The 25,693-nt window shown below is 31.3% G+C and overlaps 1 protein-coding gene across 1 annotated transcript in view; it reads right to left on the reverse strand.

The window, feature by feature from the left end:
* LOC129229400 (protein-L-histidine N-pros-methyltransferase-like) overlaps nucleotides 1-25,693 on the reverse strand; it is a 378,419-nt gene that overhangs the window by 294,127 nt on the left and 58,599 nt on the right. The window contains exon 2 of the mRNA XM_054863701.1: nucleotides 24,165-24,355. Coding sequence (XP_054719676.1) covers nucleotides 24,165-24,355 — 191 coding nt within the window. The remainder of the gene's footprint in view (nucleotides 1-24,164; nucleotides 24,356-25,693) is intronic.

Below are 25,693 nucleotides of genomic sequence, written 5' to 3' on the forward strand. Positions count from 1 at the left end.
AGTGTAAAATGCATTACCTTCACGCTACAGCGGGAAAATAGTTTTCGGTTAAGTGGTTTCCCAGCTGTAATTTCTTGACTAAATGCTTTTTAATTATAATGGATGCGTCACTTCTATGAATAACTAATGAGGATAATGAAAGACGTTTACACGTGAAAAAGGTAATCTAAGGAAACGTGGTTTTATCAGGAAAAAGAAAAATCTGCTTACGTATAAATTTTCTCTCCAAGGTTTGAATATAAATGTTGAGATAACGTGTGGAAAGAAGGAATTTATGAAGGGTAGAGACTAAGTGCATTTGATTCTCTATAAATCGAAGCTTTATAACTCGAATATTCTTTTATCTCGAAGTTTTTCTTTGGCATTAAAATAATTTAGTGTTTTCAATACAAAGTAGTCTCTATATCTCGAAAGTATTTAAGTCGAAGTTTAAACGAGAATATCTGTCCATTTTATGCATAAAAAGGCAGTCAAAGTAAGAAAAGAAAAAAAAGAAAGCGTTTTTTCCCTTTAACATACTGCTTTGCTTTTCAGTTTGTGTGAGGGGGATAATTTATTCACAATAGTGCACCTTAATGTGCACAGTGTTATACGAGTGAGAAGTGGCCGATTGGGCTTCTTTTTCCGTGGCTGAAGACTTAAAAGTTTTATTACTGGCTAATGTCTGAGATACTTAAAATTTTGGCAAAAATTTTAAAAAGGAGCCTCAAGTTTCTGGATTGCTTAAATAATCTGCTTCTAGGACAAAACGACGTTTCAAAGCAAAATACAAACTGAAATCAAGAGAATAGAAATTGGGCCTGTAATACAAACTTAATATGTAATGTTTAAAGATACGAAAAAGTGTAAACAGTCAAAAATGATTTTCTTTTGAGAAGGAGCTTAATAAAATTCATTCTCTGTAAAGATATTTTTTGTAGTACTAATAATCAACTTTATCCAAACAATAAAAGTGTTTTAGTCTAAATACCATTCACTACCGTAAAATGGTACAACTTAGTGCCAAGGGGGCAACTATGGGCCACTGTTGCCATGGTGATGATTTTGCTCTCTAGGGGCCCTTTTTTTGAACTTATGAGCTCCAAACAAATTCCCCAGGTAATGCAACCATTTAGATAGCTAAATACGTTTTATCAGAGATTGTCATTGTTGTTGTATACCTTAGATAACTTAGTTGTTCTTACTGCGTGATTCGACTCAATCGTGGAAGAGCCAAATGTCTCCTTTGGACAGACCAGTTATACTGTTTTCCAAGATCTGGTAAGTGCAGATTTGCTTTATTATTTTGACAGTTATGAATTAAGCCGCTTGTTGACTTAAAATGTTTCATAGTTTTCACAAGCTCTCAACAATTATCGAAAATGGGAATATTGGGGTACAACAATGGTCCACCAATTTTTCATGGTTTTTAGTGGTTTGAAGCTTCATTTTATTTTCTGTAGGGATGATTTTGTCATATTTTACGTTGTTTATTGTAAAAAATGGCAAGAAAAGACAGAAGAAAGCTTGGGGGTCGCCCTACCGCCCGTATTCATGGGAGTTTTTGCAGAAGGTGCTGACTGAAATCCGGACCAAATATAAACTGAGATAATTTTTTTAAAATTATTTATTTTGATGAGATTTGGAATGTCAAATACGATTTCACATTTCAGTTCTCAAAATATTTGTTGATCTCGTTTAAAACTTGCCAGACCTACGTATTTTCGGAGACTAGGTATAGGTACCTAGAGTATAGTACTTTCCGAGTATAGGTACCTAGCCATTAGTTGGGGAGATTTTTCTAGTTTTAAAATGTTTCTATGTCAAAACCTAGACGGATAAAAAAGAACGTTACCTACATTTACTATGTTGAACTATATTAAACACTCAAGACGACAAATGATGATTAAACCTTAAAGAGTTTTTTTTAAAAAAAGGTAAATGATGGACTAACAAAATTCTTTATACAGTTTCAAGCATAGTGCAACTTGTAGAGTCAGACAACAATAGGCCAGATCAAGTTTTGAATGTGTTTTCTAGGTTAAAATGAGGTGGCCCATAGTTGTATCCCGTAGGGGTACAACTATGGGACGCGGGGAAAAAATTCCCCTTCCTCTACTTTCCAACTTAGATTTTTTTTAAACATTTCATTTGAAAGATGAGATGCACAGCTACCATTGCTAAAGCCCTCAAATTTCTAAATCAAAAATGTACACGGAATTTTCATTGAAAACATCGAAAAGTGGTCCATAGTTGGACCATTTTACGGTATGCTTGAAAAAGGAAATAAAAATTATTCTTGAAGAATCTGGAAAAGTAACTTCGGATATCTCGAACTACCGATCACTCGAAGTGTTTAGCCGGTCCCTTGGGACTTTGAGTTATCGAAAGTTGACTGTAAGGTATGACTTCTGTGAAATGATCACCTATTGTTTTAACGACAATTAAACAATAAGGTTGACTTACGTCGCGACTAATTTGTATTAGGGACGTAACACCCGTAATTGACATTAAAATCATGGATTAATTATATCTTTAAGCCTTTACTGAAAATAAGTCTAAATTTTTTAAAAGGTCGTTTTGTTGGAAAGTTTGACATAAGAGTAAAACTACTTTTCTCTCTCTCTCTCTCTTTCCTATATTGTTTTGCTAAAATATTTATCATAAACAGTAACCTTCTGCAAATGAATGATGAAAAGCAGAACGAACTTATAGAATGAGAGAATAAAAGAAAATAAATAATGAAATTTCTATAAAAATATGCAAATATAAATTGAAAAAAACGTCTTGTAAAATTGTCTTTCTGTTCTTTGTTAATGCTGAGGACGAGGAAAATTAAATATAAACAAACATGTAACCCTTTTTTACTTCCTTTTACAAAAAAGGAAGTATTGTATTCGCGAAAAAATTTTCACTCAAAAATCGCCCTTAATTTCCATTTTGCTCACCCCCAAATGAATGTTGAGTTTTTTTTTCGATTCGACCACATGCGGAAAAGTGCCTAAGAATGTATAGACACGCGAAATATCCATTTTGACCATCACCGAGGTAATTACAACGACTTTTCTCGTGACGTCTGTATGTATGTGCGTATGTGTGTATGTGCGTATGTGCGTATGTGCGTATGTATCTCGCATAACTCAAAAATGGTATGTCCTAGAAAGTTGAAATTTGGTACATAGACTCGTAGTGGGGTCTAGTTGTGCACCTCCCCTTTTGGTTGCTTTCGGATGTTCCTAAGGGGGTCTTTTGCACCTTTTTGGGGGGAAATCATTGTTAATTTCGATGTAAACTCAAGTGGCGTTATAATTTGTCGGACACTTGGCGATATATCGCCAGTCTTTTGGTCGCCAAGTTTTGTCGCCAACTTGGCGACAAATTTGGCGGAGTTTTTTTTTTTTTTGGTTTCAATTTGGCCATTGTTGGTGATATTTAGAGAATAAATATTGAATCACATTAAAATAGCGAATAATGGGGAAATGACATTAAATTGGAGTAAAAGGAAGTCATGTGATGCACACATCAGCTCGTTTTCATAGATAGTTCCCTTATTTATCATAGATAGTAATTTGCTAATTAATGATAAAAAGCAAAACAAACTGATAGAAGGAGAGAAGATTAAGAAAATAAATTATGAAACTTCATTAAAAGTACGCAAAAATTTATTGAGAACAAGATCTTGAGAAATTATCTTTCCTTTCTTTGTTAATGCTGAATACGAGAAAAATGAAATGTAAAAAAACATATGACAGCATACTCATGCACTGAGAAAAAAAAAAGAAAAGAGGAAGGATAGGTAAAAGTAGTAAAATTAGAGCCTTCAATGCTATAAAATTTACAGCGCTTTTATATCCATCTTACATTTAGTTTTTTCTATTTGAATTACGTAACAAAAAAGGAAAAAGAAAGAAAAAAAATCAATATTAAACAACAAATCAAGAGTTGATAATCTCAACTGACAGGTAGTTTTTTTTCCCAAATATATTGTTAAGTGAAAGTTTTAGTTTTCCCATTAACTTTTATTATTGTTATTAATATTGCTAATTGTTAAAAAAAAAAAATAATAATAATAATAATAAAAACTGTGGTAAACCCTGTATTTCAGAAGCATGGGTATTTAAAGTAAAAAACGCATATTATTAATTTGATTTAATAATACGCGTTAATGTAAAAAATAATAAATCGCGTTATTAATATGCGTTAGCGATTTTTTAATGTAAAAAAAAATCGCTAACTAACATGAAACTAGGGCAACACTTTCATTAATACTGCTTGTAACAAGCAGTTTCAGCAAACAAAACATTTATTCGGTGGAAAAGGCGATGGGGAGAGGGGGTGCTAATTATGTATTCCCTTATTGAAAAACACATTGAAAGCAGGTGTCAATGATTTCATCAAATTGATTTAAATTAAATTATATGAAGAAAAAAACATATTTGATTTTAAATCATTTTTTAACGTAAGCACAAGAATTCTTTTTGAAAATTCTAAATTTTACTAGTTCTGCCCTTTTTATGGTCAGTGCAGCCTTCCTTCCTTATTTTGAATCCATCTCTAATATTTACTCTCTCTTGAGCCCTCTTATTTACAAAAAGTTCTTACTTTTATTTAGTAGTTAGTGGCCACTATTTTTTTTCAAGTTAGACAACATTTTTTAATTTTTAGTAGCCTCTTTATCCACAACTTTCTTTTTGATGAAAACTATGAGACAACCTTAAGGCACTATGCTAAAATGTGGGTTTAAAGAAAAGTATTGGCAATGCTGTTGCTTCATTGCATGCATGTTTTCATAAAATAGAAAAAAAAAGAAAGAAACCTTAAGCTTATTTTGATAGAGAATTTAAAGCATAGACTGTACATGTTTATAAATAAAACAAAATACATTAAAAAAAAGTTTATCAAATGAAAAATTTCATGTTTTAGAAGTAAATAATAAAATGAATAGTGTTACATAAAATATGTATTAAAAGTTAATGTTATGCAAGAGATAATAAAATGATCTATTGTCTGATTTTAAAACATCAGCTCTAAATACATATAACTTTGTTCATTTCCCCCAATTTGTCTGCACAGTGTACTGTGCATAGCAGTACAATTGCTATGCCAATTATACGCATTTCTTTAAAATTGATTTTATATGACATTATGAGCTTTTTTTTTTTTAGTAAAATAATATTTGAAATACATTTCTATATATTTTCAAAAACAAGATTTCCATTTTTATAAATGTAAATTAATTAAGAACTAAAAGTTCTAAGGTTAAGGTCTCTTTAAAAAATCCGATTGATACAAATCAAATTCTGATTTGAATCAAAAAATAGATTTATTTTTTAATTTTTTGAAAAAAAGAAAAAAAAATCTACAACCTGGTAAAAACATTCATTGAAAATAAATCAATTTATTTTCAACGTAAACAATTCAACAGCATATTTCTTAGTCTTGTGGACATCTATAAATGCAATAAATTCAAGTTGAACATCCTTATAGAAAAAAGGGTAGGTATTCACTAAATCTTACATGTACATTAATTAGGCTTAGAAAAAAAACTAAATTAGAAAAAAATAAATTAAATAAAAATAGATTTAACTTAAAACTCATAATTCAATATTATGGACGTTAAAATCAATCTATTCTGCAAGGACTAATGTAGTGCAGCTAGAAAAATAAAAATCATAGATGTTCTTTTTTTTCCTAATTATCTACAAAAATAAGTAAGTAAATAAATAAATAAGTTACACTAAAGAAGTTGTTTAAACGTTAAGAATCTGCACCAAAGGTAAATAATTTTCCTTTTAGAATATTAATTTAAAGAGATCATTTAAAATTCTTAAAAAATCTGCAAATAGATATAATGCTTACAAGACTGTATTTTAATTTTGGGACACTACATTAAAATCTGAATGCTTCAGTGAAAATCGTTCCCAGTGTCACAGTCAAAAGAAATTCGAGATGGCGCTGCAGTCGTTATGAAAGAGCCACTAAAAGAGGAATTTGATGCTCTGGCCTACATTTACCACCTGGCAGCGGAACCGAAACATATTTCAAGCAACCCGCGTTTTCCGTGGAAAACGTTCTTAAAAACCTAAAAAGTGCGACAGTCAGCGTATTTTATATTGCTTGATTGCATCGAAACAGTATTGCGTAAAATCAGATTCACGTGTTGTCTTTACAAGCATATACAGAGCACAAAAAATATATTAAACAAAAGACTCAACAAAATAATAAATTAACCTTTCACGATGCAATCGAATTCTTTATATTTTATCCCTTTTCTAATTTTTAACTAGTACGATTCAAAAGCTTTGTGTTGCAATTAATTTTTTCCCAATTTTTCCCAATAAATATTCATAATTTAAAAAAGAATATTTAGAGAATAAATATATTGAAAGAGTGTCTTCAGGTAATTCCTGAGTATTGTATTTCCGAGGTAAAAATTAATAACCTAATTTTTATTTAAAAAAATAAGAAATTTGAAGCTATATTTTAGAATTTTAGGATCCTTTACTTCATTGTGACTACATTTACGCCGTTATAATATGCTGTTTAGTTCATAAATTAAGCATTTTTTAAACTGCTTACTAAAAATTCTTAATTCAAAGATGGGTTTTCAAACATGCCTATATTTACTAAAATCTCCCCTTCTCTCGCAAAATTCAATTATTTCTTCCATTTTTTAAAACATAATTTGCCTGAAAAGAGTATTAGTATTTTAATATGGGTTTTCTACAACTATTGTAAACATTAAAATAAATTACAATGAAATACGCCATACAGATGAGGCAATTATTGATCACTGGGGTTACTGCCGATCATGTTTATTTCTTGTTGTAAATATGATCAGAAATGTTCAAAAAAAAAAAAAAAGATTACAGACTCTATAAAAACACTAAGAATGTTTAGAAATATGAGAAAAAGAAACAAGAGGTTAATGAATAGGATTCAAAGATATTTGGGATTTTAAAGAATTCAGTTATCTCTTTTTTATCAAAAATAAATAAAATAAAAAATCATCTTCTTGTGCGTTTAGTCATTTTATCTGATGTATTATTTATAAAAACTAATGTATAATTATTTGAAAAATGTACGATCTCAAGGGGAAAAATCCTATGTGATCATCCAGAAGTAATCAAGAAATATCCTGATCCAGGTGTAATTCCTGATTAAGGAAAGTTTAAAATATTTTTCATTCTATTTTAATGTTCAAGGAGAAAAAAAAAGGTTGCATAGGACTTGTTTCATAAGCGTCAAACTTTCGTGAAACTTTAAAATTTTGCCTTGAATAGTATTTTCACAAAACGAATGTTTGATTTTTTTTTAAATCAAGTATTACCATGGGTCACACTATGAGACAATTTTTTTTTCAAATGCTTTTGAGCATCCCTCCCTCTTTTTTCTCTTATTTTTTCATAAAGGAGCTAGCTTTAATTTTGGAAATTAAAACATCAGCGTGATCTTTTTCAAATTTAAAACCTTCGTACCTTTTTATATTAAAAGAAAAAGGCATTGAAGGCAAAATAACTTAGAATTTAAGAAGGAAAAAGAAAAGAGTCCTAGCATTAAAATAAAAAAAAGTGATCTCAAGCTACTACTTATTTTATTTTTGTTCAAGTAAGATATTTATCAATTGTACAAAAAGCCCTAACTTAGATAAAGCAAACAACAGGTATTCCCCAAACAAAGTTTAAAAGTTTCATACCTCCGAAGTTTCCGAACCTGAAAATTACATAAATACAAATTAAACTAAATTTTCATCGAGAAGTCTAACCATATTTTGTAATTTGTATAAGCTGCATTTGTAACACTATAATTTAGGATACTGTTTTCGCAAAAACTGCTTTTTTTATAATGATAATTGATTAATTCAACTGATTAGAATAAAAAATTACAACTATTATTGATTTCTCTCCACAAAAACTAATGAAATTATGTAAGTCAAATTTGAGTCTGCTTTTCAATTTAATTATTTTTGTTGTTGGACGCTTACTTATGACCTTCTCATACGTTTTACAGTCTCAATAAAATATGTATAAAACGAGAGAAGATGCTCTTTATTCAGTTCTAATGAGTTTTTATGGAGTTGCAGCTTTTTCAAAAAGATAAATTTTTATAAGAAACGTTTGTCAACTATGCATGATATAATGCACTCTTTTTTTTTTAATTTTTATGTAAGCCTATTTTCGTTCCTTCTTATGAACTTCCAAAATGGGAATTAGGACCTTTAACGTAAATTGTAATTAACACAGTTAATAAAATTGATATACAGTTATTATAATTAATATACAACTATAATTTATTATACAGTAATATTTAATAGAGGATGCGCATAGAAAATCAAAATAGAAAATGGCGCGTCATTTAGAACAATATAGTGTTTCAACCAGTCAACTAATTTATGTTTAAAATTAATAGTATTTCAAAAATAAAATATTTTATAACGAGTAATACTTTATACAATTAAAAAAAAAAATAATATACAATGATAATATATTATATAATAATATTTAATACAGGTTGCGCATGGAAAATGAAAATAAAAAATGGCCCATCACTTAGAACAATTTAGTGTTGCCAGCCAGTTAAATAATTTGTGTTTAAAATTAATAGTATTTCAGAAATATAATATTTTATAACGAGTTATTTGATTTATGAATCACCATGTATAAATCAAAGCGCACTTTAGAATACTTAATCACTAGTAAGACAAAAACAAGCATCAGCTTTGTAACATCCACCCTGCCTTATAAAAGTTTAAGAGTTAATCTTGACGCGCTACGGCAAATTCTAAATTACAACCTCCATATATTACCGTATTTCTCCCGAGGAAAATAATTTCGCGGAAAAACTTTAATAAGTATCCACACCGGGCTAGAACATTGGACGCTCATAAAATTGCTCAGATTCTCTTGATTCGGGTTGCCAATTTGCATAATGTAATGTGTCCAGCCTTTCGCTATTTTAGAAAAGATCCATATCTGTGCCACCCTCCCTGACATTCCTTTTCTTTTTGGCTTGCTAACACTCCCCCACTTTTTGTCCCCCGTTTTTTCATCCCCTATCTCATTGGCACTCATCCCTCCCACTAAAAAGCTGCAGGTTCTTCCAACCTTGGCGACAACTCGCCAGGGAGGAATATTCAAAAAATGAAAATATAATGGGGGAACTACCAAGTACTTTTAATTCGAAATTTTGGAGAAAGCTGACCTACGATTGGGAGTATTGATTATTCTTGGAAGTTTTGCTCTTTGGATTCTTTTTCTGGAATTTGTCTTATTAAATTTTTTGATTTAGCAAAAGAAAATCAAATGCGTGATTCAATTAAGCCCAGAAAAATTACTGTGCATGTCAAATATAAAACTTAAATAAATTGTAATGGGGTTGTTTCTTTTAGTCAAAAGTACTACTTTTAGTCACTGAAGTTGATAGAATGAGTAAAAAAAAATAACATGGACCCAGAAAATACTTTCATTTTCCCAACAGTTAATTTATTATTATTTTTTTTTTAATGTCCGATTTTGAAAACAAGACGTGGTCTTTATGACGTCATAAATGACGCAATGTGGTGCATCTTCTACCACGTTTCCACATTATGATAATCAAGAAGCGAATTAAATATTGCACTCTACGTTTGCTACCAATCATATCGTTGCCAATACACGTGAGTAAAGATGCGAATTAAATATTTTACTCTGTGAATGGCAACGCTGAATGGCATTTCATCATTTGTGATGTCACATGACAGAAGCGTAAACAATGAAAGCGCACCGATTTAAGTAAAGTTTTAAAAATATTAAACTTAAATAAATCATTTTAAGAAATGGTCAGATCCTATGTTTTTAAGCATGCTCTTTCAGAAAAAAATATTTTTAAAATTTTGGAAACGACCCCATTATAATTACTTCAAGTCGTAGCGTAATATTGTTAGATAGAAAAATATTATGCACAAATTTGCAGTTAAAACTGCATAAATGAGTTTTAAAATCACAAGGCAAGAAAGCAGATCTTAAAAAAAATTTTCTCCTCGAATAGCTTTATTTTCTGGTACTAAAGAAAAAATTCATACTGTATCTTCATATCTTCGAAACACGAGTATGCAATTTTAATTGCAAATTGTACTTCAGCACGATGTAACAGATTTCATAAAAGCAATTAACTTATTATATTAATTAGAAATGTTCAATTAATTTATTAAGTACATAAACTACATCGCTCTTTATTGTATCGTAATAGTTTATAAAATATGGTCTGTAATTGCGTTAACACAATTTAAAAAAGATCTTACTCTCATGGGCGACAGAATGAAAGATGATTGCAAAATGGAGCAATAGGAGGATATTGTGCCACATTCACTCTTTTTTTTTGTGAATTACAAATACCTGAAGTTTGATTTTTAAAAGAGCTTTGCGTAACGATATAATTTTAACAAATGAGCGGTTAACAGCATTTTCCCAGCACAATTCATGTAAAAATATGGCGAAGTATAAGAGCTTAAATTTTAATCAAATTTTCCTCTTTAAGTGAATAAATGTTTTCTTATTTTGAATTTGGCTAATGACGCAGTTGAATACAATGAAACATTTTTAAACATAATTTTTTGCTTCCAAAACATACTGAAGCTCGATAGGCATGAATGTAGAGGTTTCCTCCCTGCAAACGGAGATTACCATCAGAGAGATTTGTAACGTCTCGACAGAAACTAAATATTGGAAATATATCTCGATTATTTAGTGAAAAGTATTTTCATGGTTTGTATTTTAAATAAAAATGTAGCAGCACGAAAAATGGAAAAGGAAAAGAAAGTAGTAAAATATTGAATTTGAGTGTTTTTTTTTTTTTTTTTTTTCAATGCGAAATGTCCAACACTCTAAATGTTAAATTAAAAATGGTGGACAAATCTCTTATTTTTCTGCTACCTTCCATTTCATCTTTATAAAGTTTTTTTTTTTTGGGGGGGGGGGGAGGGGGGGAGTTGATCAATGTTTTGGTATTTTGACTATAAAAACTATTTTAATTCTTAAAAAAAACAAACGGTTACTTGGTGAGTAGTACTTCTTTTAACGGAAAGAAAAGAAAAGAAGAAAGAAAGGGGGAAAAGTCTGAAGTAGGAATAGGAAACTGTAGCGAAGTCGATTTTTGAACTTAAAAAATTAATTGGTATGAAACAATACAACGAAATAAGTTTGTGATGTTTTTAGTGACAAAAACTAGAAAATTGCATTTCTCAGACTTTTTTTGCATTCATCTACATGTCAAATAATTTATCATTAAACGAGTCTATCAAATCAGTAATTAAAAATTGGTTTAATGTATTTAGTTATTTCAATGTTAGAAATAGCTTAAAAGTTGATAGCTAAACATATTATACTATCTGGAATTTTAGACTTTTTATTAGTTGGAATTTAAATGTTTTAAAAAGTTTTAAATTATTTACGATCAACGGGTATAGATAGCGATCAATTTGCCGATTATCTGTGAAGCCATATAGTTGTCCGAGAATAAATATCTATCGAACAGACGTTAGTAACACAAACTATCAATGTAACAAAGATCAGAGCTAATAGGCATGCTAAGCATAACGAAAGTGATAAAATGTTCAAATTTATAGACACCAAATTTCAAAATTTTAAAGGAAAAGGCAGAAATTTTTTTAGGAATTTTAATTAACTATTTTTAATACTTGTCCATAAAGTATATGAAACAATCTAAAATAAAATTATTCATAGCTAAAATAAAATTCTAGTATATATTTCACACCCTATTGCTTTAGTATTGTATAGAAATAAGATAACTTTTCAATTTTTAATTTAAAATAGCTCAGTGACGCAGCGAAGGGGGGGGGGGAGAATTGAAAACATCCCCTAGAGGCATTGGTTCTAACATAAATGCAAATTCTAATACAGTAGTTTATGCTATTATTATAAACGGGGTGTTTTGATAAGAAAATAACCTTCCAGAAGGTATTTTTGATCAAAAAAAAAATCCTCCAGAAAGTATTTTTGATCAAAAAACTCTCTCCAGAAAGTATTTTTGATCAAAAACCCCCTCCAGAAGGTATTTCTGGATTCGCTAGTGAAATGGCTTAAAGCTAAAAGAAGTTTTAAAAATTTACTTCTTCATTTTCCATGAGATTAATTTTCACACGTAAAATAAAAGCATCAATTTTCCCCTTTTCCCCCAGTATTTGGCGTCTAGACTCGTGTAAGACTTCCACAAACAAACCTCTTTTTATATGTAAGTAAATAAATTTATCTCTATTTTTACAAACAATATCGGATACGTGTTAGTTAAGTGAAACACAAAAAGACATACACACTAATAAAGGATTATTTGAACTTTATCTGGAGGTAACTATGTTTCTACTTTAAAAACAGTTTTTCTTTCACAGACTTCAGCTGAAGATAGGTTTTGGTTTTAACTAGGCAATAACTATAATTTGAAAATGTAATCAATTAATATTGAATGCCAATGATGAAGTTGATTAAAAGACTAGTCACTTTTTATGTAATACAGTTAGTAGAAGGTAGTTCACATGAAATTAAAAATAAAGTTGATTTTGGGGAAAATGATCTGTTTATTATTTCCAAGAAAAAGAGATATAAAAATAATGGATACAATAGGGTATTCAACCTTGGGGAATCCTTTCAGTTTACCATTTTCTTGAAGGTAGGAAGGCCTCTTGATCCAAGAACAAAAAAAAAAAAAAAAAAAAAAAAAAAAGGATATCAATGCTTTATATTATTTAAATTCACAAAATCATTTTATTTTGCCATTTTTCATACATCTTAATGAGGTAATGAATGACAAGCTAATTTAAGCGTTTAGTTTTCTAAAATGTATTCTATGAATAATAAATAAGAGCAGGAATATTTTAAACTATAACAAATGAAAAAAAGTAATTTCTTTAATGAATTGGTTGTGATTGTTTTTTTATTGAAACTTCACTTGAGTCAAAAAACAGAGACTAATGTGTGATTTAGTGCGTCTCGGTTGATAAATAAAAGTCGAATACGTATACGAGATTTAAGATTTTATAATTCCACTAAAAGATCATATATACTTTTACTCGCAAATCGCCTTTAAAAATTCAATCTTTTATGATAATTAAAATGTTACGACAATTTTGGCGCTTTGATTTGGCTCAAATAGCAGCCATTTGCGGAACCTTTGTTAATGTTCCAGGGAACCATGAGATTCTAGAGTACCCAGGTGCAGGAACTTCTGCACTCGAGGGGCATAGGGTGGTCACATTTAGCATATTTTGTTCATTTGTTTGCTTCTATGTGTTCCTTTTATTTAAAGTCAAAATTTGCGTTGTTTTATTTAAAAATGAGCATTTAAAAGTACCGAAAAATAACTTAAACAATAGCCAAGCCTAGATGCATCAACGTTTTTGCATTACCAAATTAAAATAACAAATGAATACTATGTTGTTTTTATTTAATCAAAATGAGGGTAGAGGGATTTAAGTGGAGGACATTGCCCCCCCCAAAAGTTCCAGATTAAAAATTAACAAAACAAAAACCTTCCAAGGACATAATGGGAAGAGACGCACCAAAAAATCCGTTTTAATGAGACTGTGGTTTTAATTAAAGTTAGGCTCAAACTTTTCTTTTCTGATTAATTACAGTAAAAGTCCCACTGTAGAATACCCAAACATTGAAGTTCAGATGCCTTATTTCCATTAAGTATTGAAGCAAATGCACAGAGGAAATTAGTTTTGGCAACATCAGCTTTTAATGACGAATTTTGAAGGCGTTTGCTTACTTGAATCGGCTAAGAGTACTTGGCTACTTGGATAAGATAACATTTTTGAAAGGTAAAACCTTTTGAAAGAACGAATATTATTTTTTGTGTTGCGAGAAGCTGTTTCCACAACATTTTTATTTTCAAAAGCATACATACTGCGTTGTTTATTACTGTTACCATGCTGCAGTTCCAAAACAAATTCCACGAGATTTTTTTTTTGAATCATTATTTGTCGGACATTTATATTTTCTACAACATTGGCCGGGATTTTTAATCGACAACGCAAAACAATCAACGTGTTACCAGTATAGATACTACTTAGATGGATGAATTCTGCCACGTGTTGGTAAAGGGCAGAAACTGCCAATCTTTCTTTTTTTTTTTTTTTGCATTTTTGTCATCTATTGCACGTTAACTTTATTGTACAAGCTTGCTTATTTGTTTTCCGCTGAAAAAAATGAGAAAAAACTCCCAATTTTTAGTATTGACTCCAAAAAGTTTCTTCAACAATGTCGAAAACTCTTTTTTTGCAGATACTGCTGCTTACCTGCTCACGGCGGAATTCCTTATTGGCTATCAATCGGGGGAAAAAAAAGAAAGCGCCAAAGTTGGCGAGTACATGCGATGTCATCCCCCCCCTTTTCAATATAAGGTAAAAGCTAGCAACCCTTCTCCAACTTCAGAATAGATGGGCGTCCATTAGCTGCAACGCTCTTAACGAATGCAGATGCAAGACACTCCATTGAGAGATAAACAGCCCGAAAAATTTAAGGAAAAAAATTAAAAGGAAGGGGAAAAGCTAAAAGAAAATACAAACGTACATACACGCACTGCTACTGTTTATCGCCTAAAATATAAATGGTATGCAAAAGGATGAAGTCAGTTTTAGGCGACATTGGCTCTCAAACTTTTATGTTAATGGCGCAGCAGAGCTCCGTTCCTTTTCTTAATGCGACACCCCCTCTACACATAACTTAAAACACAAGCCCGGATCCGCCCCCGCACAAGGTTGGGGGAGTGGGGAAATTTTTAATAGGTTTTTCCTTCTGTTCTTATAGGAAAAAGTTTTCCAAGGGGAGAGAAGTTTTGCAGTGGAGTTTTATGCAAATCAGGTCGTTTGGATGCTTTAGAAAAGGATTATCGTTGTTTGGGAGGAAGGAAAGATATCTATGGATAATCGAACTTCGTCAGTATCCCCTTTTTTTCCCTTTATTTTTATTCTTTTTTCGAACCAGCCTTGTTTTTATCCTAATATCCTCCTGAGTTGACTTTCGCAGGAGATTATGAGTTTCATTAAAACTCTTCAAAAAGTTGGTTTATAACAATTTTAGTTGAGGATACTTTGCGACACATTAAACAACTAATTCTAAAGATTTTCTGAGTAAAAATAAAGGCACAATATTCCATTTAATATCCTCTGCATTAGATGCGTTGTCATGAGTGAGATTTAAAATTTCCTAATGTTAACCTCCAGACCAGACGCGCCATTAACTTAAATTTTCAGAGTTGGGGGGGGGGGGAGGATTTTCAGTTCAACAAATAATTTCCGAATTTTGCCGAATGATAAAATACGAGGGCATACCAACATTTGGGCAAACCTAACTTGACAGCATTTGCATGGTGTGACTATGATCTGTGTAGCGTTCACAATGCTGCCAGTTTAGATATGCCACAACTATAAAGAGAAAAGACAATAGGCATCATTTAAGTTAAAAGAAAAAAAAATGATGTCTGTTTGGATTTTGGGAGGTCTTGGTGACTTCCCACGACCTGCCACGCAGACGCTACCGCTGTAGACATACATAGAGTAGAAAGATAATAGACATAAAAAATAAATTGCAAGGTGCATAAATAGATAGAAAATAGAGAAGCTTAATAAACAACAAGAAATACATAGACTAAGGAGATATGTAAATAAAAATGTTAAAACGTTGTTACACAAAAGTATGGGTGATAAATATATCAGTCTTTGTAAGAAAACATAATGCATCAAATAAAAAAACACTAAAATTAAATACATTGTGTTATATACGTATATATGGATACGTAGATGACATACAAACCACAAGAACCATGGAAGGAGATAAATTAACATTTAAGGTGACATTAAACAGTTAATTTGGTAAGTGAGGAAAAATTCGCCTACCTTTTTAAAAAAACTAAGAAAGGCAACGGATGCCCATAGATATAACAATTAAGTTTAGAAAAATGGGATTACAAATGTTTAGAAAAATGAGCACATAAATGCCAAACTAGCACAGCACCTTCTCATATACACTGCTGGTCAAATTATTAGACTAGAGTTTCTTTTTTTTTTCACACTATTTGTACTAAAATACTATTTATTTTACTGTTATAGTACAGTACATCCTATACACTGATTATTACGTTATTTTAGCATAATTTAATGTTTGCAGGTGGCAGCACTGTCTGCTTTGTTTATGTTCTTTGTTTATCTACCTACCAGGAACATAACCTCAATCAGCTTAAACAATTCACTAGTTTTTTTTATTAGTGTGTTCTGTTATATTTAAAGTTAGTTTTAGGTAATTAGTGAGTATGTGTATGTAAGTGTATATAATAGTGAGTATAAACAATTTTTTACCTCCTTTTTTAAAAAGTTAAGAAATGGTGCAAACCTTGTGAAAAGTATGCCAAAAAGACTTAAAATGCTCATCAAGAACAAGGGACTGCATACTAAGTATTAGATAATTATTTCACTGTTCGTTAATATATCTATAGTTATGTAATCAATAAAGAATTTGTTTTTAAAACAGTCTTAGTCTAATAATAATTTGGCCAGCACTGTAAATAAAATAGAAGGATCGAGTAAAAAATTATCAGATGTACAGATGAAAAGCGATGCTAAATGGTAGTAACAGCTGAATGAATGAATGGAGAAAAAGATTTAAGTTATACTGGCAAATAGGACCCAAATTATTTAATTAAAAACTTTAATAATTTAAAAGAAAATATTACAATGTTAAATCACACACATTTACAGAGACACGAGTTTCGGGGTTATAATTTACTCCTTTTTCAATGCAAAAAGGTTGAGCTTATGCGCGAAAAGACAAAAGTTTCTTGTCAGGTGTCTTTACATCCAACCGTTTTCGAATTGTGAGCAAAGTAAACACCACTGTTATCATTTACAGTTTCTACACCAATTTATGGTGAAAGTAGCATCAAAATAGGTATTGGACTTTCAAAACTGGGGTAAAACCAGATATTTTGCATCAGATATGTGTTGAAAAGTTACTTATATTTTTACAAAGTACGGCACGCATAAATATTTTAAAAATTATACAAGAAGTTCCATCAAGAACTAGTGTGTGAAAAATACAGTTTTCTTTTTCTTTTCTTTCATTTTCCATTCATTCGCTTTCAAGATAAAAAAATATTTTTGAGTTAGTTTCTTTGTTTCGTAGAATATTTTGGAAAATATTTTTAGTGATTTTTTTTCTTGCCAATTCTAAGTGACAATCACTTTTTTAAAAAAATTTTGTTAATAAAAAAATAAATAATTACAAGAAAAATGTTGGTTTGTATTCTTTGAAGCGAATTTCAGACATTTTATGTGATGTAAAAGAAAAAGTCTTGTTATTTTAAATATGCTTCAATAACAAATATTGATTTTATACGAGTATTTCAAAACGGAAGAATTTGCTTTTGGTTGTTACGCATTTAATATTTAAAATTAAAACAATTAATAACGCAAGGTAACTCTGATGTTCTTAAAGATTGTAACAAAATACTAATAGGTTGTGCATTCATCTTTATCAGGTATTTCAATGAATTACATCATTATTTTAATTATTGTTAATATTTAAGTAAAAAAAGGTAAAAGTTCGAAAGTAACGATTCACATACTTTTAAAAGGTAATATAAAACAGTTGTGTCGAAATTAAAAATAAACGAGCTGATGTGTGTGTGCATCACATGATTTCCTTTTACTCCGATTTAACGTCATTTCCCCATTACTGGCAATTTTAATGTCATTCCATAGTTTACTCTCTAAATATCCCCAGCAGTGGCCAAATTGAAAAAGATTTCTAAAAAAAAAATCGCCAAATGTATCACCAAGTCGGCGACAAAACTTGGCGATCAAAAGACTGGCGATATATCACCAAGTGTCCGCCAAATTATAACACCACTTGAGTTTACATCGAAATTAACAATGATTTCCCCACAAAAAGGGGCAAAAGACATCTTTAGAAACACCCGAATGCAATCAAAAGGAGAGGTTCACAACTAGACCCCACTGGGAGTCTACGTATCAAATTTCAACTTTCTAGGATTTACCGTTCTTCACTTATGCGACATACATACGCACATACATACATACGTACAACAGACGTCACGAGAAAATTCATTGTAATTAACTCGGGAATCATCATTATGGATATTTCGCGTTTCTATACGTTCTTAGGCACTTATGCATGTGTGATCGAGTCGAAAAAAAACTCAATATTCATTCGGGGGTGAGTAAAATAAAAATTAAGGTCGATTTTTGAGCGAAAATTTTTTCGCGAATACAGTACTTCCTTTTTTGTAAAAGGAAGTAAAATACCTTTCATTTTGTTTTGAAGCCATTTTTGACGATTTCTCAAGATTTTTGTTAATTTTTTTTAAGGAGTTTTTAAAAACATGTTTAGGTCATCATAGTCACGCTGATAAAGATTTTTCAAATTTTCTAAAATAAAACGACTTTTTTCAAGTTGTCAATTATAATTTAAATACATTATATACTTTTAGTAGTTAAACGTAACATAAAAATTGTTTTGCACATCTGTCTTGATAGTTCTTGAAGCTGTTCTCTAATTCGTATATACCTTGTCACTACTTTCGGATGAATGACTTCTGAGACTTCGAAACCGTCCTTACTAGTCACAGGTGATTGTTTCTGAAGTTTCGAAATAAAATAAACAGCAATGCTGACGATACAAGAACATTTTAACTTTGATCCAAGTTTCATTACTAGTGACAGGTGATTGTTTTTGTGGTTTCTAAACACAATTAATAGCAATGCTAAAGAAGCCGAAACCTTTTCATCTGTGGCGTAGTTTCATTTAGTGACTGGTGATTGTTTCTGTGGTCTCTACATAAAAGTAATAACAACGCAGACGATGTCAAGAAATTTTTAACTTTGATCTAGTTTCATTAATAGACACTGGTAATGGTTTCTGAGGTTTCTAAATAAAATGAGTAAAATCCCGTTACAACGAGTACCGACACAACAAAATTTCCGTTCAACGAACAAAACGTTAGGTCTCGTCTTAAAACCCATTAAGAGAATATATAAAAAAAATAACTTCAACGAAGCGACTTTTTTCAAAAATTCGTTACAACGAAATGTTTTTCTCAACGTCACTTCGATATTTTATACTTAATGCTGTTTTCAGAAACTAAAAAACGACTTTCACAAGTCGTAACGTGAAAACTTCATTCGTACTTCAAACAGAGCCATTCAAAGTGGAAATCTACTCATACTGAAACGTAAGCTGAGGTGTGACAACAGAAGCCAGTATCTAGCTATGCGCAGTCGGTTTCTGCGCCAAACGTAAGGCACCCTGCGAATTCGCAGGAGGGTCAGCAAATTTTCAACTTTTCTTGTGGTCAGTATAATTGATATTCATAAATTATAATTTTTTATGGTGTCCTATGAAACTAAATCTTTCGTACAAAAGAAAATAGCAACACCTTTTGTAATGACTACCAATGAATAAAAGTTAAGTGTTCAATATTTTTCTGTTAGTTTTTTCAGAGTAAATAATGTGTTTAATTAGATTTTAAATCGTTGGTAAAGGTAAATGTTGCAGATTTAAGTATATTAGAGAGTGTAGAATTTCAAAATTAACACTTTTATAAAAAATAAAGCAAGTTTAAAGACCATTCTGTTACAGCGAATATTTCGTTTTAGAGTTCGTTGTAACGGGATTTCACTGTAGTTACAACCGTAATATTGAAGCAACACTAACTTCAAGTTTTTTTATATTTTAGCTAGTATCATTACTTGTAACTGATTATGCGATGATTACCTTTGGGGTTTCGAAATAAAATTAATTACGGCAGTTATAACACGATTCCAAGACGCTTTTACGGCTTCGAGCTAATTCCAATACTATTTATGAGTACTTCTAAAGCTTTGGAAAAAATCGCCGCTTCATAGATTTTAATAATTAATTATCAGTTAATATAAAAAACGAAAATGAAGTGGAACTATGTAATAAGGCAAATTTGCAATGGAAACTACAAACTTTCGAGGTTTTAAGGAAGTTTATTATCTTTAGTGCATCAGAAAGAAAGTGTCAAAACATACATTCATTGATTGAAAGAAATGAAGCAGTCTAATTTAATTGACTAGACTCGGTCTAGTTAAATTTATATAGTTACTCTTCTGTCTGTTTTTGCGTCACATAGTTCTATATCTGATTATATATTACTATTTGTGTCACATAGTTCCATTTCGACTTTTTGAAGAGGAGGTTCTTGTATAACAAGATTTCAGCGTTAACTTACTTCTTGATGCAGGCAGCTAAAAGGCAATTTCTTTCAAACAATTAGAAAGTTTTCAAAAAAAATTTTTGAAGCAAAATTTCATTAAAAGTGAGTAAAAATAAAAACGAAATAAAGATAATTAATAGTTTACTTTGCTTTAAATTTAACACAAAACACGGGTCTTTGCGACAAAAAGCATTGCGGTTCTATTTGTTCAAACATTTTGATTTCAATATTTGCTGTCCATTGGAGACTCATGATTTCTTCATCCGTATTCCGCCTTGGCTAAATGCCAGGATCTTGTCTTCGTAAAAATGCTGCTTATTGGCTATTAGAAATGCATTAAATTCCAGATCGAAATGCGCCTAGATTTTCAATTTTTACTTTATTTGTTTAGTTCTGAATTACAATTTTTCCTCTTTGTTTATTTTTTGTGTCTCCGTAACTGAGAAGTTCTGCTCAATGTGCCGAGATTTTTGAAAGAAGTAAACAAAAACAAACAACAAAAGCACAGAGAAGTGAAAGACTTGGAAATGAAGGAAGATATATATATGTATCGGCATTGAAATGCTAATGTATCATTACCATATTGCTTCAAGAAGAAAAAAATATATCTATAAGAGAAAAGCGCATATGTACATAATGAGAAAAATATCAGAAGTCTCGTTTTTTAACAGGTAAGCTTGCAGGCTGTGCTTCAATTTGGCCCTGCCTTTTATAGGGGAGGGCACCAAAAAAGGGGGCAAGCGAAATTATCGAAAAAATTCAAATAATGGAAAAAGATTTATATATGTAAAAAAGAACCAACGGTGTAAAAGGTGTTTGGTAAAAAAAAAAAAAGTTTGATTGCGCATGAGCAAAAGAAGGGGCAGTCGGGGGCTTCCTAACGGGCATAAGGAATTTTTCCGATCATAATAATGAGCGATTGTATTGTGGTGGAATCCAGGAATAAAGATATTTCCCTCTGAGGGATTTCTGCGGACTTTTTTTTTTCCACTTTTTATTTTTATTTTTAGCTTTGGTGTGTTTGTTTGGGTGAAAGGGAGGGGTTTTCTTTTCTTCTCACTGAGGAACGGTTACGTGGAGAGAGGGGAGGGGGTAGAAAAGGCGAAGATTTGAGTTTCAGGTTAGAATGAAAACGCTTTTGAACGGAAATTGAACCAACCGAGACGTTGTTTGCTTTGCATCTTCGGCCATTTTTGCTGGTGTTATTATTTATTTATTTATTTTTGCATTCAACTGGCTTTCCCCATAAACTTTCGCTCTCAGCTCCTAAATCATTATTCTGGTGTGATTATATTTCAGTTGAAGAATCAGAAAATTCGATTGATGCAACTTTAGAAAGTACGAGAAAGTATTTTCTACGGTGCTATTTGGTATCGGAAAATGTGGATTATAGCATTAGATTTTGTGAAGAATTATATCGTGAGCAATAATAGCCTCCAACCCGCATGCAACGAATGCACAAGCCCACCACTTTTGTCTTCTGTTGCACCCTCGTACAAAATTTTTCTCATTTAAGGTCATATAATTTCTCTCCTTTCTGATATTTGCATTCAAAGATTACATACACACTTGAAAAAAAAAATAAATAAATAAAAATAAAAACAATTTCAAAAAAAAAAAAAAAAAACGAAAAAATGTTTCAAAGTTTTCAAATCATACCAAGATGTTGTGATTGTTCGAAATACTTCGGTAGTTATAGTTTGTAAATCTACCTCAATTTATGAAGGATCGTAATTTCACTAAACTTTTATAAATTTTATAAAACATAAAAACAAGGCAATGAATTAACGTATTGTAATTAAATACAATTATGAGATGTATAGTACAGGGGATGTTTTCTGTCTCAATCAGAGATCCAGAAGATGCGGGTGAAGTTCCTACGGTTGCCCCTACCTCTCTACCCCTCCCCCTCCAAAGAAAAGTTCCTAAAGCTGACAACTCTTAATAAAACAAATACTTCAAGCCTTTTCGAAACAATTTCGATGTAGTATATGATATATTCTAAACCAAATGGAGAAGCATAAACTCAAACTTTCAAAATTGTAAAAAAAAAAAAAATGATACTCCATTTTCACTGTATTTTTTAGTAGTTAACTATGGCATTCTTCAGCTATTATCACAAATTCAATGATTTTCAGAAAAATAGCACACTTTGAAATCAACACATTCCACACATCAATGTAGTACCTACAAAATGAGTTTGTGCAACTTTGCGCAAGAGAATAACACAGTTTTAATGTAATTCCACATTAATGTTAAACTGCAGCGCTTTGTTACCATTCAAAAATAAATGAAGCAAATTTCTGCTGTTAAATGGATAAACTTTTAGAGGTAAAATTGTGGGAGTGAATATAAAAATGAAACAACAGCTAAACGACAAATGAAAATGAGTTTAAAACAACAAGTTGAAAATTTAAAAAAAAGGGGGGGGGGGTATAGCAGAAGTCAAAATCATACCTTTTTTTTCCTAAATGACGATTTAAAGCAGAAAGTAGAAACTATCTTCTTCTTTATCTTGTTTCGAAGTTACTTACCACAAATATTTATCTTTTACCGATTCAATTACGTACACTGAAACCGAAGCACACACACACACACACACACACACACACACACACACACACACACACACATCATTAACAATTTTTGACACTTGGAAAATGTAGCAAATGAAGGTTAATTGATAATATTCAATCTCCAGTTCATAATGAAAGAAGAAAATGGCTCTTAAATAGATGACAGAAAATGTATCTTTTCGTAATTAATAAGTTATTAACTAAGAAAGAGGCTACGTAAACTTTCTTTTTCTGTCTGTACGTCACTGTTTGTAAATTAGTTTTACTTAATTCTATGAATTTCACTTAGGAATGACGTTGAAATTACTTTGTTTATGGTTATCGATACCGTTGTTTTTTTTCCAAGAATGCAATTTTCCTTACTTAAGTATAAAAAAGTAATAATAATAAAGATAACAAAGATTTGACAAGAGTCAAAGATTAAGCAACATAATTATGAAACATGACTAATGTTGCATTTCACATTACATGATCTTAATGTTTCAAAACGACGACTAGAAAATAGTATAACTGCTAGTGATATAGATGATACAATTGTTGTTATAACAAGAAGTTGAGCAACATAGAGGGCATTGCTCCTCTTTCAATTTAGAATAATCAAGTAAACGATGATCTTACAGTCAGCACTTCAAAACATTTCTGGAACTGATACTCGGATAACAAATGCCGGAAATTTAGAGGGTAGCAAGTCCTTGCCCCGAGCGGCAGCTTCTGGGGAAGGGGGGGGGGAGCAAATTTTAGTCTTTTTTTTTTTTCATTGAAGCTAAACATAAGAACTTGAAGAAAGACTAATAACGGTGGCAGTTCCAAGTTTTTGCCCCGGCTCTGAAAAAATCGTAAATCCGAGCGGCATTGCTGATTGTTAGCAAATAAGCAAAACAGCTGTACAAGTGCTGTTAACAAGAAGCTAAGCAACAAAAATTGCAAAGCTTCTTTAAGTACTCTTTAAGCATTTAGTATAATCAAATAAACCATAATCGTGCAGACTTCAACAAAATTTTGGAACTCAATAATTGGCAAATAAGAAAATTGATGATACAGTTGCTGATAACTCAGCAACAGAAAGTGCCTTGCTTGTCTAACTTCGAAACGAAGAACTTCAGAAGTTTCAGAATCGTAGTTCGAAAATTTTTGAAACTGAGACACCAAATGCAAAATATGTATCCAGTTTAATTTCATTAAGGGTTGGAATTAAAAAAAAGACACATTCTTAACACTAGAAATCATGACTTGACCTACGTTCAAAAAATTAAAAAAGCTTTTCCTTTTTAAATTAATTCTTATGAATGTTCCTAAATCCAAATAATGTAGAATTGCTTTTGACACAAATAAAGAAATTAAAAATATTTTCAATAAACTTGCCCATTGATGGACGTCCTCGTCATGAACCAGCAAAGAATGCTCCTTACAAGGGAATGAAATACTTGAGTCATCACCCAGTCAGATTTTTCACAGCTGTTTTCCAAAAAATCTTCAGTGTCCTGGTCCACTTCGCTTGCAACGAATAGTTCCCTCATATTGCAGCTGACAAGGTCCAAATCTACTTCATACCACTGTGAAAAATATCAGAAAGAAGGTAATTAAACAGGATTTCCGAAAAGTCTTTGACACATTTTAAAAATTCATATCAAAAAGCAACAAATTGTCGTACGAGTGTGCAGTTTGCCCCATTATACTTCACAGGTTCAAAAATTGTTTATGATATTGTAAAAAAAAAGAAACAAACGAAAAAAGTGTAATTATAGATAATCGCTGATCATCACAGTAAGAAAACCAAACGTGATGTGAGGTCATGAATCATATCTTTAAGCAGAAAAGCAACAGCTTTTTCTGTAATGTGTATACCGTATGCGGATATGGGATGAACTTGAGCACTGTTTAGATGGGGTTCAAGCAACATACAGTGCATTGAACTCGGGTAATGAAAAGTATTGCTTTCTGTTTAATAAAATGATTAAACACCTTACATGACTTCAATAAGTTACACCCTATAGCAGGGCTAAGGCAGAAATACATGAAATACACCGCCAGCTCAGTCATTTCCAGCCGAGGACTGCTGTTTCGTGCTTATTAGCACTCATCAGCCCGAAATAGGAGTGACTGAGATCGGGGGTGGAAAATCTCATAAGGAAGCCTAGAGTGCCAAACGAACTGGTAGCTAATACAGAATTCGCACTGACCAGACGAGTGACGAAGCAATGGTTCGGTTCAACTCGAATATTGAAGGCAAGGCAGGTACATTCAGTAAATTACACCCTATAGCAGGGCTAAGGCAGAAATACATGAAATACACCGCCAGCTCAGTCATTTCCAGCCGAGGACTGCTGTTTCGTGCTTAATAGCACTCATCAGCCTGGCATAAGATTAACTGAGCTGGAAATCCTACGCCGGGCTGATGAGTGCTAATAAGCACGAAACTGCAGTCCTCGGCTGGATATGACTGAGCTGGAGGTGTATTTCATGTATTTCTACCTTACATGACGTTTGTTTTTCTTACCGTGACGATACAGCAATTGCGTAAAATTAAACTTTTCTCTCTCTCTCTCTCACCCTTTCTCTCTTTCTCTTTTTTATGATATCATACATGTACATTTTTTTTTAAACTTGGGAAATATTACGTCGCAAACTGCACAGTTTGATGCTTTTCTAAAACGAATTTTTAAAATGTGTCAAGTACTTTTCGGACACCCTGTATAAATGGAATAAAATGATCATGATCTTTAACTTTTTAGCAGTCGTGCTCTGTATCCTAACATGAATAATTGCATGTGTTTTCTGTATAACCTATTCTGAAGTGTAAAGCTTAGTTGATGATTTGTACTTCAATTAGTTGAGATTTGATAAAAACTTTATTTAAGCAAATACTTCCTCGTAAGAAATACAATCAAATT

The sequence above is a fragment of the Uloborus diversus genome, chromosome 9, assembly GCF_026930045.1.
Source record: "Uloborus diversus isolate 005 chromosome 9, Udiv.v.3.1, whole genome shotgun sequence".
Classification (NCBI taxonomy): Eukaryota; Metazoa; Arthropoda; class Arachnida; order Araneae; family Uloboridae; genus Uloborus; species Uloborus diversus.